This window comes from Malaya genurostris, chromosome 2, assembly GCF_030247185.1.
Source record: "Malaya genurostris strain Urasoe2022 chromosome 2, Malgen_1.1, whole genome shotgun sequence".
Lineage (NCBI taxonomy): Eukaryota > Metazoa > Arthropoda > Insecta > Diptera > Culicidae > Malaya > Malaya genurostris.
The window spans coordinates 263,221,974-263,241,605 of NC_080571.1; the positions used below are offsets into that span (position 1 = coordinate 263,221,974).

Consider the following 19,632-nt stretch of genomic DNA (forward strand, 5'->3'; position numbering starts at 1 on the left):
GAAAACAAATTATTAATAGGTAAATCGGCCATATCATCTTCTTCTAATGGCAGTCTACCTACAAATATTCCTTCAATGCCTTTCGCTTCGTTAAATGAAGTTGATTTAGGCGATATAACTGAAAATAAAATGATCTACCTACAAGATCAACTTTTTCAAATGATCATCCGAATGAATTCGACTTCATAACTTTTTGAAGCATTTCAAATCGGATGTAAATTTGCAAATAATATTATAATGAATTTAAAATTTAACAGTGATGTTAAATAATTATTTGAATATTTTAAATTGGAATGCTCGATCTTTGAAATCGAGTGAAGATGAATTTTATAATTTTCTCAAAGTTCACAAAATTCATATTGCCATTGTGACAGAAACTTTTCTTAAACCAAATGTCAAATTGAAAAGTAATCCACATTATGTGGTTCATCGGTTTGACAGGTTTACTGGAATGGGTGGTGGAGTTGGCATTTTTGTCCAACGGTAAATTAAACATCGAATATTACCTTCTTTCAATACTAAAGTTATTGAAAGCTTGGAAATCGAAGTTGAAACCATTCATGGAATTTATTTCATCGCTGGAGCATATTTATTTTTGCATCTTCTAGATTGAAAGGAGTAAGTTTTCTCACCGGAAGATTTAAAATTACATGCTTGCGTACTTGCTCTTTTCAGTCATCCAGCACCATTTTATAGGTTATTATTATGATCCTTCATTTAGTCCCTGTTGTAATGTTCATTTTATGTGGTTTTGACAGTGTCCTATGTAACCGCATCGTAGGGCCAGCCGCTGCGGGCTTCATCGGGAGTTAAGTTTAGACCATTACGGAACTCTCGAAACCACAATCTAACGGTGTAGGATCATTAATCACCATAATATTCATCAAATTTTTATTGTTTATATCGCCGTTAGAAACAGAAGTTTATAATATGTATAAAAACATAGTACGTAACAAAACAATCGATGAAAGTGTCTGATTTTGGATACGTGTCTGTATATAATCCATTGAATGTTGCAAATTATTCAACACTCATACAATATTTGACAAATCTCTCGATCAAGTTGGTATATCCTTTGGATTTATCAGAGTTCTACTTCGGGAGATACCGTGTAAATCATTATGCTATCGTTCCATAAAATACCCTCCTTAAATCCAAATCAATGATACCGAAAACAATGCAAAAAATCCGAACTGCCTTGAAATAGAAGAATGGTTTTGGTTCAGCATTATACATGGCATCAATGTCTTGATTTTTTTTCTATTATAAGTAATGTTGCAGCCTAATTGGCATAGGACGTAAATAACTCAACAAAATATTTCGTATCCAGGTGTAGCAAAGGGTGGATCAGTATCAGAGCACAGCCTAATGATTTGAAATCGAATCTGTTCATTCTTCAAAAGACCATCAATATTTTGTTGCAAATACATTTCCAAGAGGAACATCGAGCACACTCGAATATAGCCTGAACACAGTTTCTCGCGGTGCCATGCCGGCATCCTTTCGGTACTTCCCAGTGCAAACAACCTTCGTAGGAAGCAAAACCATATAACCTCTTTGTCATTATCGGGGAGTCACCCGATGCAACAAGCTGTCGCAGTTGCTGTAATTGAGGTCATTTTTATCTCGAAGAGATATATATTGCATTAAGAACGTCCACCTGGAGGTTCATTTCGGTTTCAGCATTTGTACAGGTGCGTGAGTTTCATTCCGTGTTGGAACTCAGTGAATAGTTTTGTTCTTCAAAGTTTAATTGAGAAAAAATGAAACAACAGACGGTGTATGTTTTTCTAGTAGTGCTACTGGTGACGGTGTCTTATGTGAATGCCACGGTTTATCTTTATGTAAGTATTATTTGTGGTGATCAGGGTTGAGCAAATTTTTTAACAAAGTTCTTATCATAAACACTGTTGAAAAACTGTTAGAATCAGTGTTTCGTAAATAAAAACCGCATTTGCACAATAACGAAGAATTGCTTTGTTTTGATTCTCGAGTGAAATGTGATATTTGATTGAGAATGTTTGTTCACAGGGCTGATGTACCAGTAGTCATCTCATTAATAGAGTCGCCATGTTATTTCATCGATTGCTCGACATTCAGTCAGCCAATTGTGATAGAGAATACAAAATCTTCGCTTTGGCTCTACAAAGATAGTACTGCAGAAAAAAAAAAATAGTTTGACTATTGTGCAATACTGTAGCTATAGCAAAGCTTCTGAGAGTCAAAGGTTTGAACAAAGTCGGTAGATATGGCTATACCTTATGGTTTCAGTATATGAGTGAATAGTGAAGCTGAGATGAATGGGTGTACTGTTACCCTAGTTGTTATCAAAAAGATACGAAATTTGCCTTCGCAAATATGTTGATGTCGTATTAGTACAACGCGCTATTCGACGCGAACGACTTTTTTTGCAGTGTAAAGAAAGACAAACTCAAAATAAAGTGGCCTGCAACTTTTCAAATATCTCTTGAATCCCTCGATGAATTCGGATCGTCGCTAGTTTCGTCGTAATTATGACAATGCTTGTTGTCGTACTACTGTGCAGTGCGGTAAAATTTCATTTTCAATCGAATAATATAAGATGAAAACGAAATTTATGGCCGCTGACCATCAGCATATCCCTACTAATTCATTTGACTTTTGCTGCCATTTTCAAGTGAAGCTCCCGGAATTCATCGTCAGTTGAATAATCGTTGATAGTCATTTGAAGTTTTGCTTGCTCAGTTTCAAGTGCGGAGTAGTGTAACTTCTTCATTGCCTTCGCTCTTGGTAGTAAGCGAATTCGAACGAATAGAATTATAAATGGAGTAAAGTATTGAAAATGAAAACTGAAGGAGGAAACAATTAATTTATGTGTATTCTGTGATTGATATTTCAGCAATCTGGTTTGTCTTTCATCTATTATCTTGAACCAATTGGAATGTTTACATGAACCTCATTTGAAGGCCGCTCTCACACTATTGAAAGAGATATTTTGTTACTTCAAGAGATCAACTGACGGTGGTTAAACTGAGCCTCGATTGAAGAGAAACGATTGATGACTGAATGCTGCCCGTTCGGGCCGTCAGCAAACATTGTGTGTGTCAGAGAGTGAAGTTTACTGCATTCGAGAGATCGTCAATGTGTTCCACATTCGGTTTCAATTGAATTGAATGAAGTTTTACAGCACTGCTACTGTGTCCAAAAAAATACCCGTTATTGATAAAATTTAAACTGAACGAGCTATTATTTGCAACTGGCTCTTCTTTATTTATTTTTTTGGATCGCAGCAATGCTTTCCGACATCCATGTCAAATGTCAAGTCAAAAAAGTCATAAGCTGTTTTGTGAGATGCCAAAAGTGAATTTTTCGATTTTTGCGACGTCTGGAATTGTCCAACGAAGAAGATCGAGAAAGTTGCTTATTTTTCAAAGAAAAACCACAGCGAAAACAGTGCACATGCTGCAGAAGGCTTACAGAGACAAATACATTTGATGTATCAGGTGTACAACTTTGCTTCCGCCGTTTTTTTCAAAATTAAAAGCTTTATTGCGAAAAAGTGCTTACAGATGTATTATTCAAAGTATTGTCCATCGCTAGTGACAACTTTCTATCATCTTTCCGGCAATTTTCGGATCCCGGCTCGAAAAAAGGAGTCCTTTTTTGACGCTTTCCATGAAGCAATCCATTTTCCAACTCTTCGAAGGATTGAAAATGTTGATCTGCCAGGCCGTGTGCCATCGAACGGAATAGGTGGGAGTCGGAAGGGGCGACCACTGGGGAATATGGCGGGTGGGGCAAGACTTCTCATTTCAGCGTTTCCAGCAACTTTTTGACCACTTCTGCATTGTCGTGTTGGAGGATGACTTTGCCATGTCGCTCTTGATACTGTGGCCGCTTTTCTTTTAGCGCGCGACTAAGGCGCATCAGTTGTGTTCGGTAGCGATCTCCAGAGATGGTTTCACCCGGTTTTAAGAGCTCGTAGTAAATCACACCGAGCTGATCCCACCAAAAACGAATCATAACCGTGGCACCGTGAATATTCGGTTTTGCCTTCGACGAAGTAGCATTTTCTGCGTTTAGGATTATTGTATCGAACCCACATTTCATCACCGGTTACGATTCGATGTAAAAACCCCTTACGATTTTATCTTTGAAGCAGTTGCTCACATAAAAATAGACGGCGCTCGATTACCCTCGGTTTTAACTCGTACGGCACCCAGTTTCCTTCTTTCTGAATCATGCCCAGGGCCTTGAGACGCTTTGAAATGGCTTACTGACTCACTCCCAACGATTCGGCAAGCTCTTCTTGGGTTTGGCACGAATCTTCATCAAGCAATGCTTCTGGTTGTTCATCTTTGCAGGTTTTTTCTCTTCCACCACCATGTTTGTCTTCGATATCGAAATCACCAAAACGTTGATACCACTCCCGACACGTTCTTTTACTCAGAACAGCATCACCGTAAGTTTCTGAGAGCGTTCGATGCGCTTCAGCTGCCTTTTTTTAAATTGTAACAGAAAAGTAAAACTTCCCGCAAATGGCGAGAATTGAGCACATCTAGCGTGAATAGTACGAGTACAAGAACAACTGTCACTGAAACGGCGATGACAATTCGTTAGGCACTGTACACACTCACTTCAAAGGCATTATAATCTAAGTATTATGACCAGCCTCAGCCGGTACAGCCACCTATCGGAAAACGGCGGAAGCAAAGTTGTACACCTGATACTACTGTGGGCAAAAATAGTAAGACTTTGTTCGTCATTTTAAAGGCTCCGATACACTTGTGTTCCAATCCTCGAAACAGTTGTTAAAGTAAATTTCCGGAATGCAGCGTTCAATGCGCGTAGCGATTCACGTTTGTTGTCTTCAATTGATCCAAAACGGTTTCCCCGGAGCGGTTGTTTAAGTTTGCTGAATAGTCACAAGTCACATGAAGCTGAATCAGGCGAATACGCAGATTGCGGAGCGATATTGGTTGAATTTTAGCGAAAAAATCACGAAGAATAAATACAAAAAAATAAGTGATTTTGGAACCAATCGCGCTTTTACTTTTCTTAGGTCCAAAAGGATCTTTCAAAATAGTTTTTACTAATCCTTCCGATATTCCAACGAACCCAGTAAGGTCTCTGACGGTTAATTATCGATTCTCGAGCACCAATTCCTTGATTTTATTGACGTATTCATCATCAGTTGATGTTGATGGCCGCCCTAGACGTGGTTCGTCGTCAACGCGTTCTCGAGCCTCTTTGAACAACTTGTACCAATCAAAAGCACTTGTTCGCGACATACAATTATCACCAATTACAATTATTATTTTACAACATTCTGAACGTTTCGACACCATAAATTGGATTTCGCACACCAAATTTAATGGAGTTCTTTGTTTTTTTTTTATAACAATTTTTATTCAGGCCAATTTGCGTATAGCTTTACGTGGCCGATTTACCCATGTTTTTGTTACATAATATAATTTTTTTATTATTGGATCTTGTTGTCACCCTTCTTCTAAAGAAAGAGGAGCTTCCATTTCCTTCTAGCGAAGATTGGAGGTCATTTTGTCTGTTGGTCATATCATCCATTGCTACATCGTTGGAGTTGTGAGTGGTTTCCGTTTCCTTGTTTTCATTGTTGACCGCAGTCTTGGGTTCATTTGCAGTTGCTGTAGATGCGCTTTGTACATTGATTGCAGTTGATAGTTGGTTAGATGGTAAAGGTGTTTTTGAAACAGGAGCACTGCATTCATTAGTTTCAGTTGTTGGACGGTTGTCCTCATTTTTGTTTGTTTTCGCACTTTCTGCGCAAGGTTTGCCGTAGTGTGAAGGTTGTTCACAAAACTGACATGTAACCAATTGATTTTCATACGTAATCAACGTTTTACACGAATGTATCCCGTCTTGACCACAAATGATGTAAGATGGAATTGCTTTACGTAGTTGCATACGTACCACTCGCACGCCATTCCGGATAGCTAGGAAAAAATTCCGCCAAACTTCCCTTTCGATGGAAAGAACTTCACCGTACTGCGACATACTTTCTCGAACATACCCGTCGCTGGTCTGCGGGGAAAGGTCATGCACGCGTACTTCTATTGCATTCTCCACCATGTACACAGGGATTTTATATTTAACATTGTCATGATCAATACTGTGCACCCCGTTATTAACCGAAGCAATTGCAATTCCATCTTTTTCACGTTTGAACATAATGTACACACAGTTAGACGCCTTGTTGAATTGAATCTCACTTAAATCATTAACGTTTAGAAGCATTCGTTCCTTTAGCAAGATTTCAATTTCGGTTGCTGCTGGTCTAACTTGAATTTGGCCTTGTAGGTCAAGTTTCAGGCTTTGTTAAATCGTATTTGCCCATTTCGTACACTCTATTGTTCTCTGCACTGTATTGTCTTTGTTTCTGTCGTCGCGACCGTAAGAAATTTTCGACTCTGTCGGATGCGATGCGAGCACGAACTGGAATTCTTTGTTGAATAATTTCACTCATTCTAAAAATCGCCGATTGCACTTTTAATACTTCAGTAAGACAGCCGTATACTAAACACTAATGAATATTTTGACGTGACACTTGGCACAGATGTCACTGACAGTCATACTAACCTAGAAAAGAATATTTTGACGAATAAGATTTCCACGCGACAAAAACGCGTCTCGGTAGACCATCCACATCAACTGGCGGGTAGCACGTAAAAAATCGAGAAAATGGTACTTGAAAACTGTTCATTTGCAACAAGAGACATTGTCATCGATACTGACATATTATCTAAAAAGGCCAGTTAATAGCATTTTAAGAATATGTTGGCCCTTAAATGCGTTAAATCTTGATAAGTACCAATAGTACTGATTTTTTTTTAAAAAAGGGTCGTAATGAAGCGAGTGAAATAATGTAAAAAAATTCGACAATTCAGCTATTTTTCAACGAAGGGCGAATCTTACAAGAGTAAACAAATCGTGTTTCTCTCTCCTGCGGATAAATGATTCAAAATCTTACAATTTTGCCTAAAGGAACGGAATCGACAAAAACCTCAATCTTAGTAATACAAAGAACTATAAAGGGCGAAACTGTCACTCTTTTTGTTTACGCAAGTTTCGCCCTCCGTGTTCCATGCCAACAAACAGGACGATACTTCAATTGTTGGGAAGGGAGGACAAAACTATTCATTTTACATGGTTTTCGAACTTTTCACTACTGAATAGTGAAAGAGACGATAAAATTACCCGCAAATTTGTCTTAGTCGCGGAAATCAGCCAATTTCACCAAAAATGTGCGAGGGCGTAACTTCATAATTCATGCAAGGATCATAGAAGTAAACAAATCGAAAAAGGGCGAAACTCTTTTTATGTTGATTTATTCAGTGGATAAAGAGAAAAAGTAAAAAATGGCATACCTTTTAGAGAAAAACCAACAGTTCAATTTTTGTCATTTGTCAAAAATTGATCAGAGAATACACGATAATTTCTAAATAGGAATTAAAACCATACCATTCATCGATGTTTTTCTGCATTTTGAATTATCGCTCCTTAACCACTGATTGGACTCCATGTGATCTCGGGCTTTTCTTCAAACTCAAAAGACCAATTCGGAATTTGCGTTTCTGAGTTTTTTTTTTGTTTCAATTATAGAGGTTTTAACACCTTAAGGTCATTCGCCTCTTCGGATCAGAAAATCTTTCTGACCCTATGTGCGGAGTTGGGAATCGAACCCAGGTGGGCTGCGTGATAGGCATCGACTATCCATCACGCTATACCCGTCCCCGCGTTTCTGAGTTGATTGAAAAGATTAAAGTCCAATCGAAGAAGGTGCAGAAAGCCGTACCGTAAGAGGACCATTGAACATTTTTCGAGGGCAGGAAACAAAACGTCGGCATATGTGCATTTAGTTGGGATTGAAACACTTTAAAGGAGATGAAATTGATTTGGACGAATAAAAAAGTTGAGCGGGTAATGTCACAGCCCTAACCTGAGGACGTGAATGGTTCTATCATCTTTTCGATTACCGATAAACGTTTATATTAGTTGATTGATTGTGTGAATATTGCCACTTTTACTGTTTCGCTCCCAGAATTGCCACAACATCTATACTAAAGTGTGACTTTTTGATGAAAAGCATATTCGATCACACAATTAAACAACTGAGAACAAATGGGAGTAAAGCAGTACAACAAACAATATTATAGTACTATATTATGGCTAACCCCTAAATGACCATACCTGCATCGGCCAGAAATAGTCGAAAACACGTTTTCGTTCGGCACGTCAGAAAAGACATTGCACTTCGTTGCAAAACAAAAAGTGTTCTGTAAGTAGCAGAAACTTTACGTCTGCTTAGCGGTTCAAATTGAACTGCCGAGTTTAGCACTCAGCAGTTCAATTTGAACTGCTCTGCACTGATGAGTCAAAGACGAAACGTAAAAATAATGAATATTATAGTAGTTATTTGGAGTTTTTAGTACCGCGTGGAATAAAATTCTGAAACTGAATTCAGGAAATATATTTTGGTTACAAAAAACAGATTCAGAGTTTAGATCTCAAATTTAGCTCCGGAATCGAGATCTACAATTCGTGTCTTGGATTTTGTTCCAGAGATTTGAAGTAGAGTTCCTGAATCAAAAATTTGGATTCAAATTAATTCATCTCCCAAATATAGTTCCAGAATAAGAATCCTATTTTAGATTTTTTAGATTACACCAGATCTGGACGTTGCATGCATTCTAAGGCATTTGGTATAAAAAGAAATTTTCTTCAATTTTGCGTTTTTTTTCTTCGCGGTCCTTATCCCCGCGGTTTTTGCATGAAATGAAAACGGTTTCCGGATAGTTGATATTCCATGTAAACCATTGATGAGTTATTCCAATTTCATAAAGTTCGATTGATCCAGTAATTCTATCTTCAAATAAAATACTATTGAATAAACTTTATCCGAACCAAATGAGATAAATGCTTATTATATTATTCTATTCTGAATACTAGAACAACAAATCATGGAAAAATTCAGCTTCCAGAAATATTTTGTTCTTGCTTTGATAATACAATTACAGAATTTTATAATTTTACTCTTATTTCAAACTAGATAATGTCAAAATCAACTTTTTGAATAATTATATTTTTAATGTATAAACTAGACTCAAATTAGAAACAAATTTTTGCATTCCATACGATATGATCTTGAATATTCAAGCTAGTAATAAATACAAAAAATATATTTCCTAAAACTTTAAAGTTACCTTTGGTAATTTTGTTTTTAGTTTTGGAAAATAAAACTACAAGGATGAGCCCCATGGGGTTGTTCGAGCCGTTGATGCGGAACAAAGCAACCGAAAACACGTTTTCGTTCGGCACGTCAGAAAAGACATTGCATTTTGTTGCAAAACAAAAAGTGTTCTGTAAGTAGCAGAAACTTTACGTCTGCTCAGCGGTTCAAGTTGAACTGCCGAGTTTAGCACTAAGCAGTTCAATTTGAACTGCTCTGCACTGATGAGTCAAAGACGAAACGTAAAAATAATGAAAACGGTTATGTGCCCTAGCACAAAATTTGGCTAACCCCTAAATGACCATACCTGCATCGGCCAGAAATAGTCGAAAACACGTTTTCGTTCGGCACGTCAGAAAAGACATTGCACTTTGTTGCAAAACAAAAAGTGTTCTGTAAGTAGCAGAAACTTTACGTCTGCTTAGCGGTTCAAATTGAACTGCCGAGTTTAGCACCAAGCAGTTCAATTTGATCTGCTCTGCACTGATGAGTCAAAGACGAAATGTAAAAATAATGACAACCAAAATTTCTAATGATCTACAATCAAAAAGTTCAATCAATCGTCACACTTAAATTCGAAAAATGCACGAGAGATTGCTTAGATTGATCTTTATTAGGAACCAACACCGAACACGCGAACCCAGAATATAGACTCTATTAGTCGTGATTCGTATTTGTTTTGTAGCCGACGAAATTACATCAATAGCCCAAATGTATGCAATTATATATTTGTACACTCTAGCGATACGGATATCGATATTTAAGCTTCTTTTCGCCAAGCTTGTGTTCTGCGATTTCGGTTGAAGCGATAAACTTTTTCTCATTATCAATCGAGTTCATCTTATATAAATTGGAAGTAAATCTTATGCACTCCAAAATTACCCTGCGGTAGTTGTCAATTTCTCAGGCGAAACGGCATAACATGGAATTTCATCCGAACTTGCATGGCACAAGATCAGAGCATACCAATTAAAGCTTCAAATTGTTTTATGGCACTTTTTGTCTTGCTGTCTAGCAACAACCTACCTCTAGCAAGCTACGCGTAGCACTGAAACGTTAGCTATAACTTCGCTTCTATTTATAGATTCGCGTGCTTCCAACAGCTTCGCTTTTGCATCGATTGACCAATCAGAGCGATGCTCTCCTTTTGATATATCGCTAACTCCTTCAAAAGCGTCCGGCATGCCGGAGATGTTTTGCAGACAAAATAGGACACTGCTAGCTATTAATCAACATTTCAATGATATACAATAAAAAATACATGGCTATGAACATTCAAATCAATACGTAGAAATATTTCCAATTAAATGGTGACATGATATTAATAATTGATACAAAATTGACTGAGCTGTAATTGTTCAAAACCTGACCACATTTCTAGGTGTATTTTTCTTGAGTTTCTAATTTGCACCCCTATAAAGAAAACAAAAATGTGTTCTACATTAAAAATATGTCCAGTTAGAATCCAATCTAATTAGGTTAATACATCAAAACAAAGGTAATTCAAAACAAATTATTTCTCTTCATTTCTGATGAAAATTCGTACTTCCTTCTTGATTCTTCCAATCAAACGCTGCACATCTTCGGAGTCAACTTCCTTGGCACATTTGTTCCACACATTGGTCATCTGAGCCGCTTTTCTTAAGCTTCCTCTTCATTGTTGCTTAAAATCTCTCAATGAGCCGCAACTCCGAGCAGTTGAGTAGATGTTTGTTTTCATCTATGAAATCATACGTTATTATAATGGTACTACTGGACGATTTCACGACTGTAGTGGCAATTTGCCAAATCTTGCCAAAACTTCACGGGATCTTTATGGGCTTTAATGAAAGGTTTTTGAGGCATTCTTCCTTGTTCAGATCCGAGTCGATTGTCTTATTCGCCACGAACACTTTGTTCTTTGATCCGTAGCTGCACATTCCTTGCGAAATCATCAAACACGGTTGATTTGGAGATTTTCAACGTTTTTGCGATTTTTATTCCGAACCACGTTAGAATATCTCAGTGGGAATGCAGAGTCGGTTTATAAAAAAACAAATGTACCACAGAAGAAAAATATTCCACAGAAAGTTGGCAAAAAATATAACGCAGAAATTTGGCGTCTAGGTTAACAAACCGCTGTAAAAGAATTCTTCCAGCGGTCACTTTCCGTGCCGCTGCAACACCATAAGTGATTCCGGATTCTTATTGGACAGAACTTTATCTTGCGATATAAAGTGAGGAATTTATTAAAATTTATTATAATTTTCAATATATTGTGTGGTTTTAAACAAATATCTGTTTCAAGCCGGCATAGTCTATCAATAACAATACACAGAAATAAAAGCAGATCTCTTCTATCGTCCTGGTCTATAACCCGACAAGGTCTGATTCATTAGGAACGAAGGCAGCCGTTTCTGAATTCTACGGCTAAGGATTTATACTACTTACAGCTTGAATAATTTATCAATTCGTATCAATCGAACCTCACAGCGCTGTCGGAAACTGGACCCATCTCATTCCGGGGAGCGAAAGCAGTCACATTTGAACCTATCTCTCTGAAAATGCCACTTACTTTGACATAAAATTATTTCCATCACATTTGAATCGATAAGTTTGATATCCTCGTTGGTTGAATGCGGTGTCTATCCAAAGCAGAACGAATATCGATCATTATCCAAATCAATCCAAAACTTGTTTCCATCTTAAGTGTCTAAAACTGAGCTATAATCAAATTACCTTGGATGTGTAATGTAAATTCCAACTCTGTTTTGGCTGTTCGGAACTGCTTATGCACAGATGAGTCGAAAGGCGAAAACTGATTATACGAAAATCTATAACTTCATTAGTATACTTACGAAAGTTTCTGAAATATGTTTTCGCTCCTGCTTGGAAAGATGTCAATTCTCATATGAAGCATCCGTTTATCGCTTACGAAATTGGATTTCTACATTGAGGTCATAAAGCGTGTACTTCACTCGCTCAGCTCTGTTTGCATCCGCATCGAAACCGTGAACGGAACTGGTTTTGCGAGCTAATCGAAAATTAATCAAATCCCAATACTAATCTTCATTATGATTTTATTTGTATATGTTCGTATTTTCTCGCCTCCAACACGGATGTCGCTTGCTGGAAAATCCTGCCATAACACCTACAACGATTGTGCCGGCTGCCACCAACGCCGATGCTGACAGGCCAAGACATGCTCGTCATGCAAGGCTTACGGGGCTAAATACTGCGGCTATGGAAGCCTACACTCCAAAGGATACGTTTCCTGTGACGGGGCGGTAAGTGTGTGGGATTATTCTATTATGCTTCGCCATGATAGAGACAAAACTGCGGCAAACACGCTCATTTTTTTCTAATATCATTTTCATTGAGGTTTAACTATAACAAATGTACTTCCAATATTATTCCATCATCTTCATTAGCTGTAGAAATGAAATGCACAGGCTTAGCCTGTCTCGGAATGGGAAAGTCAACTCACGATTGTGGAAAAAATGAGTGCGTGATTATCTTTGTCCTGTTAATAAGTCAACATTTTCTTCTTTTTTTTTCGAAGACGGCGATAAAAAATTGCGACGACTGCAAAAGAAGGCTCGGGCGATGCCAAGAAAACTATATTACGGAGTGTTTCATCGGTTGAGGACTTGGTATTGAATACGTGTGATATCGGAACCACTAACCATAGTCGTACGATTGCCTGTTGTAAATCCTTTTATCTCACTTGTTAAACAGCAATACATTTGCTTGTTCCGTCAGGTCAAAAGAATAGCTTACACTTAGGACTCCCAGAGCTATATAAAGATAATAAAAAAAACTATTGAAAACACCTATAGCTGCTTACTATAAAAGAACGTATCCAAATTGTGTTCACTCTTCTCAGTTTTAATCAGCACATGTCGAAGATCAGAAAATTTCTCCATGTGCACTTGTCTCGAATCCAAATTATCAACATCATGATTGAATCCAACATTCGATTCTTCAGTGTCAATATGGAAAAGACGATTTGAACTGTAAGAAGCTTTACTTATTTAATACAAAATCGTTCTCGTGTGTTTCATCATGGAAAAGCCTACTTTGTCTAGTTAGTACAGTTAGCATGAATTCTTACTGTGATGTTTCAATGGAGACCACCTTTCACCATACACATACCATACACCATACAACACAATTAGGATTACCACCATAAACGCATATCTCGCACAGTAAGCAGAAAATTATTCGAAGAAAAATGATAAAGAATATAATTTTTTATTGAAATTTCCGGCATATAACATCACGTAATATACATTTATTTATTTGTTCTATTTATTCATCTGACAATATAATAAGTCTTAATGAATATATCAGTCAAGTTATACAATATTTGATCGTAACACTTTCTGAATAAACTTATATGTCGGTTCATTAAAATCGAAAAGATTTTCAACAGTGGAAAATGTTCTTATACATGTAGTTATCGGTTCATGGAATCCGAGCGTCGTTGGATGATATCCCGGTTTAAGTAGACTAGTAGAACGCAGCAATCGGTGCGTGGCACGTAAATCAAGTAGAGACAACAGTTTCGGTGAGTCGGTATCGCCATTGATTAGTTTTGCCACAAACACAGCTTGTTGAATTTTCCTGCGCCGTTCCAATGAATCAAGACCTATCAGACGACAGCGATCGGGGTACGGTGGAAGGTCAAGCGGGTTTTGCCAGGGAAGATTTCTTAGAGCCAGTCGAACAAATCTTTTCTGAACACGTTCAATCCGTAAGTTTCAAACTATCTGATACGGGCTCCAGACTAAACTAGCATTCCCAAGTAGTGGTCGAACCAATGAACAGTATAATGCCTTCAATCAATGGGGATCTTTGAAGTCACGTCCGATTTTGGCAATAAAACCCAGTTGCCGTGTTGCTTTTGGAATCAAAGTTGAGCGATGTAGAGTGAAGGTAAGTTTGGCATCCAACAAAACACCAAGGTCGTTAACATGATCAACTCTTTGGAGCGTTTGTCCGTCAATTTGATAATCAAAATGCAATGGATTCTGTATTCGGTGCAACGTTATGACCTGACATTTCGCAGTACTGATAATCAGCCAGTTTCTTTTGAACCTAGCAAGTGCAGGCATAATCCCATGTTGTTCAGTAGAGATATAATGTTTAGTGCGAAAGAGCATCTCATTGCTTACAATTATTTCGAAAAGCTTTGAAGCAGCAGATAAACTTGTTATACCTGGATAGTTTCTTACATTACGACGGTCACCAATCTTGAATACAGGGAACATGAAGGATTGCTTCCAAATCTCAGGAAAAATGACTTGCTCGAAAGATTTGTTGAAAATAATGCTCAGAGGTACAGCCTAAGCAGCAGTACAATTAGTGTAAACTGCCGCGGGTATACCATCAGGTCCGGCTGAATACGATTTTTTCAGTTTCTTCGCAGCGGAAAGAATCATTTCAGGAGTAATTATAAACGTATCCATACGTACTAAATTTTCAGGAACGTCCATGGTAGCGACATCAGCTTCGGCGTCAGAAGCAGTATTTCCAGCAAATGCCGAAGCGAAAAATGTTGCGAACAGCTGACACGAATCCACCGTTGAGTTAGACTCCACGCCATCGAGACAAACATTTGGAGGAATGGATGAACATTTTCGCTTTGAGTTGACAAATGTCCAGAACTTTTCGGGATTCCGTCGAAGGTCACAATCAATGTGCAATGAAACAGCTATAGGCGGATGGTGAAGGTCCACGGGTAGTAGTGGAAATGTGAGGCGACTGACAACGCAATAACAAAATTTGCCAGCTTCAAATTAAACGTAGTCCTATAGCCTACTATTGAATATCAACCGGATCGAACTTCCACTTTAGGAGTATAATAAATAATAATTTAATAAACGAACAGAAAAGACGAAAACAAACAGTAACCATTGACTACAATAAACGATTCCATTGCACAGAGCTACACCAAACTTTTGATGAGTGCTACACCAGTGGTATCGGTGCAGAAAAAGTGTTGCATTATTTGCATGGCTTTAAATACTTTGAACTAGCCGTATACTTCTTCAGTTGGGTCGGCCAGATAAGCTGATGAACAAATGACCAAATACATTGATGTCGGGTATACCGGATCACAGTTCTCGGTTCCAAAAATACCGGAAAAGTGTATACGATCACTTTTCCGGAACTTTTGGAACCGAAAGCTGAGATCCGGTATGCTCAGATCCCGTGATCACCCCATTTTTTTCGGAAACGGCTAGACCAATTTTCATAAACTTAGATTCAAATGCAAGGTGTTAAGGTCCCATGAGTTGATGTAGAATTTTATCCGAATCCGGTTTTCGCTTCCGGAATTTCAAACTGCAACCCGTCATTTAGAGCGATAATGCAAAATAAGGAAGAATTTCCATATGCAGCCCAAAATTGTTTCAATTTGTAGGTAATGTTAGTTGCTGACCAACCAAACGAACCGATTTCGGCTATTCCGTTTAACAAAAAACAAAACTCACTTCATTTTCTCGCATACACCCAAACCGATTTTCACAATTTTAGGCTCAAAAGGATGGTGTTATACTTTCTGGGATCACAAAAAATTTCTTTTTCGAGATGACACAAAATCTCAACTTTACATGTAATTCTAAGCAGAGATGGCATTTCACCAGAGTGATACACGCTGGCGTCAGATTCTTGTCCACACCGACGATGCAAAAAACGAAGCATCGCACAAAGAGGAAAGCGCACTTCTTCTCAGTGTCGAATAGACAGCATTTGAGTGTGTGCTTGTGGTTAAAGCAGCTGGCGCGAGTGAAACACATTCTCTTCGCATGAATCGCTCTCACGCGTTCTCGTCTAAATACACCCAAGTGACCACTGGCGCATGATGGTGAGCGAACACTTCTGTGAACTTCAATTAATAGAGAATTGATCTGGCCTTGCTATGAAAAATTTGCAAGGAAAACCGAAAATTTTACGATAAATTGTTTTATTTTGCTGATTTTGCGTGTCCACGCTTCTTCTACGCAAACCATACAGCAGAGTGCTCACCGGCGTGTACACCTCTGTGAAAGTATCTGCATCCACCTCAGAGAATTTATTAGCTAATGCTCTAGCACTTTGGTGCGATTCAGTGGAAGAGGTAAAAGGAAATAAACAAACGCACTCATGATGCGTGCACACTTTATACAACAGTGGTGTATATATGTGAAAGAGAAGAGCTCTCGTTGAAGTTGTCAGTGCGAGGGGAGAAACTTTGCTTGCTCTTCGTCACACAGAGGAGATGAACATCTCTGGTTCTAAGACATTCGGCATCAAAAAAAAAATGTTCGATTTCAAAAATTTCATGTACCACACACACACACACACACACACACACACACACACACACACACACACACACACACACACACACACACACACACACACACACACACACACACACACACACACACACACACACACACACGTTCGTAGGTAATATACGATCGGTCAATATTGATCCATAGTACGTAGAAAACTTACTCTGAAAACTGGTTTGTGAAGCGATGGAAAAATGATTTAATCTCTGATATCTTTTCTCGAAATAAAGAACGAAATCGTGCTTTGGAAGTATGGATCAATATTCAATTTAAAACTTAGATAAAAAGGTAAATTGGGGTAAAATGACAAAATGCAATTCGTGCGGTCGGAGACGGGTATGATGTGATGGGTTCGATTCCCAACCCCGCACATAGGGTCAAAAAGTTGCTCTCGAAAGAAACATTCGTGCGATCATTGAATTGTTATCTATTTAGTAACAACATAATTTTCATAATGCGTAATACAAATAGTTTTTGATCAACCACAATCAGCCTACTTAGAAAGAAATTTTAACTAAAGAAACAAATCATGAAAAAATGTAGTAAATCGGGTACATTGATCTAGATCAGGGGTTCCCAAACTATTTTGGGTCATGGACCCCTTTACTAAAATTAACTTAGGCCTCAGACCCCCATCAATAAATTCCTTTTAAAATTCAATTTCCTGCTTTTTTAATATTGATGTAAAATACTTACGAATTTCTGCGGATGGTCAAATAAACACAACTTTTTTAGCGTAAATATTTCAAATAACAACTTATATCAAACAATAGGGAATCGATTTCTAGACCTCGTCGACCCCCATAGTCAGTTTTCGTTTACGTCGACCCCCGCAAAAAGGATATCGACCCCAAGGGGTCTCTATCGACCACCAGAGTTGCACAAAGTCGCGATCATCATTCACACGTCAAAGCTACGAGATAGTTCTGTCACGAACCAAAATGATCGTCATTCAAAGATGATCGAATTGATGCAATGAGTAGCGTACGGCGAACAGGCACATCAGTGACGCGAGAGTGGCAACACGCTGAGAGTAAAATGATTCGAATGAGAGAAGAGATCAGTTATTCTCTGTTTGTTTTTATACGACCAGTTTTTAGTTCTGTGCAGTTTATTGAAATATAAATTGAAAATGGGATGTTTAGATTCATTGGATTGCTCATTAAGACTTTTTGCCGTAGCAATGGTGGTATTAGCTACTCCAGCAAGTCAAATATCAGTGTAACGTGCATCCAGTTCAATTTAGATTTGATATCATAAGATTATGAGACAGGTATCTTTGAAGAAGTTTTGGAGGACCTTTTTCTCGCTAAACTAAATTAACAGTTGTTTAAAAATACTCTTCCCACACTGTATGATTGGAAAAATTTCAACAATCAGAGATTTTCTACTACAACATATCCACAACAATTATTACATAACGCACTGCAGTATAAATTTCATTTCATGTAGTATCCAGATGTACATTTTCCACTCTAGTTGAACTTTGAAGACATGAAATAAACGAAGGAATTTGAATGCAACTGAACACGTACAGTTACTGTATATACATATGAAGCGTTCTTCCTTTTCTTTTCCTTAAAACTATGCAGAGACAAATTATTAAACTGAAAGTTTCGGATTCTTAAATATGTATTTATGTTACATCACCTAATTTGCATTGAAAGAAATTCATCAATAATGCACTATTCGATTTCTATCGAGACAAAAGTGTTTTGTTTCATTTATTTTTAGCTAGAACTGCCTACTACGACTAAAAATGTCATCGCAACACGATCTCGTAAAGAGAGGTGGGACTTTTACACTACAAAAGCTATAAAACAGCCAGTTATTAATCGTTGTAATGAAGCCTACTTTGATTTTCATAATCATTTTCTGACACCACCTATCGTACAAGATGATGCAAGTTTGGTGTAGATTTCATTTTGTTAGTAAATCTTCGGTAATGTTAAAAATCTAAGAATTTGATATTATGATCGCTGGTATTGGATTACGAATGCATTATTTATTTTCCTTCTATGAACCAAATTAAATCGAGACCGTTGTTTTTAACGAATTTTCCTTGCAATTGACGATCACGACGGAAATTATAGACATTGACCATCACTCTGAGACTTCCATCATATTGATTTGTCTCCAAGTGAGCATCAGACTGAAGTGACGGAATATATCTCTCAGTGAAACTCATACATTATTAATGACAGTATGTGTAGCTTTTCAGTGAGAGCATGCAAGAGAAACGATTTTTTCTTGGAACGCTTGTGTCCGTCAATTAATATTCTTTGTTTACGGATACTGGATGCAACACTGTCGACCACTTTGGGAACCCCTGATCTAGATCGTTTATTTATTTACTGTGTTTACTTGAATCGGTGGTGCAGATCCATTTTGATAAGACAGCTGCTTCCGGATTGTAGATTAAAATTCAACCTAGAGCTCAGTTAAACGCGATTTATGCGCCATAAATTCCCAGAATAGAACTACTTTTTCGGAATATTTTTGAACGAAGACGATTTGCAGTAAAACGAGATACAATTATTTAAAGCCTTTCTGGCGAGCAACAATTGATACATTGAAGTTATGCACATGTCAAAAATAATTTATTTTGTTTCAATTATAGAGGTTTTATCTTGCGGTCATTCGCCTTATCCGGCCAGAAAAAACTTTCTGATTCTATAGGCGGGGTTGGGAATCGAATTTCGCCTTGGGCTCATCATTGCGTGAGCAGTTTATGTTGAACTGCTAACGTCCCCTAACGGTTCAACATAAACCGTGAAGTTAATGCTTTTTTCAGAACTCTTATTGCACCGAAGTGCCATATTTTTATCTGCTCAGTGGTTTATGTTGAACCGTAAGGTGGCTTTACCAGTTCATCATAAACTGCTGACGCACTGATGAGCCGAAGGCGAAATGTAGAAAGGGAAAATATTTTTTTTGCGCTTAACACAAAACCCCTAAATAACGATCTTGATTCAATTTTAGAAAAATAAAATTCCTATTTGACATTGTCTCTTTGAATTACGGTTTCCAATTATTAACACACTTTACCCTATAATTCCGAAACAG

General features: G+C 37.7%; 2 protein-coding genes across 6 annotated transcripts in view; one reads left to right on the forward strand and one right to left on the reverse strand.

Annotated features, from left to right (window-relative positions):
* LOC131429780 (probable G-protein coupled receptor CG31760) overlaps window positions 1-19,632 on the reverse strand; it is a 228,585-nt gene that overhangs the window by 181,087 nt on the left and 27,866 nt on the right. The window lies entirely within an intron of this gene.
* LOC131429783 (uncharacterized) lies at window positions 1,654-13,055 on the forward strand. Its single transcript, XM_058594129.1, has 3 exons — window positions 1,654-1,844; window positions 12,418-12,510; window positions 12,786-13,055. Exons 1-3 carry the CDS (start codon window positions 1,764-1,766, stop codon window positions 12,867-12,869), a joined length of 258 nt encoding a protein of 85 aa, XP_058450112.1. The 5' UTR covers window positions 1,654-1,763; the 3' UTR covers window positions 12,870-13,055.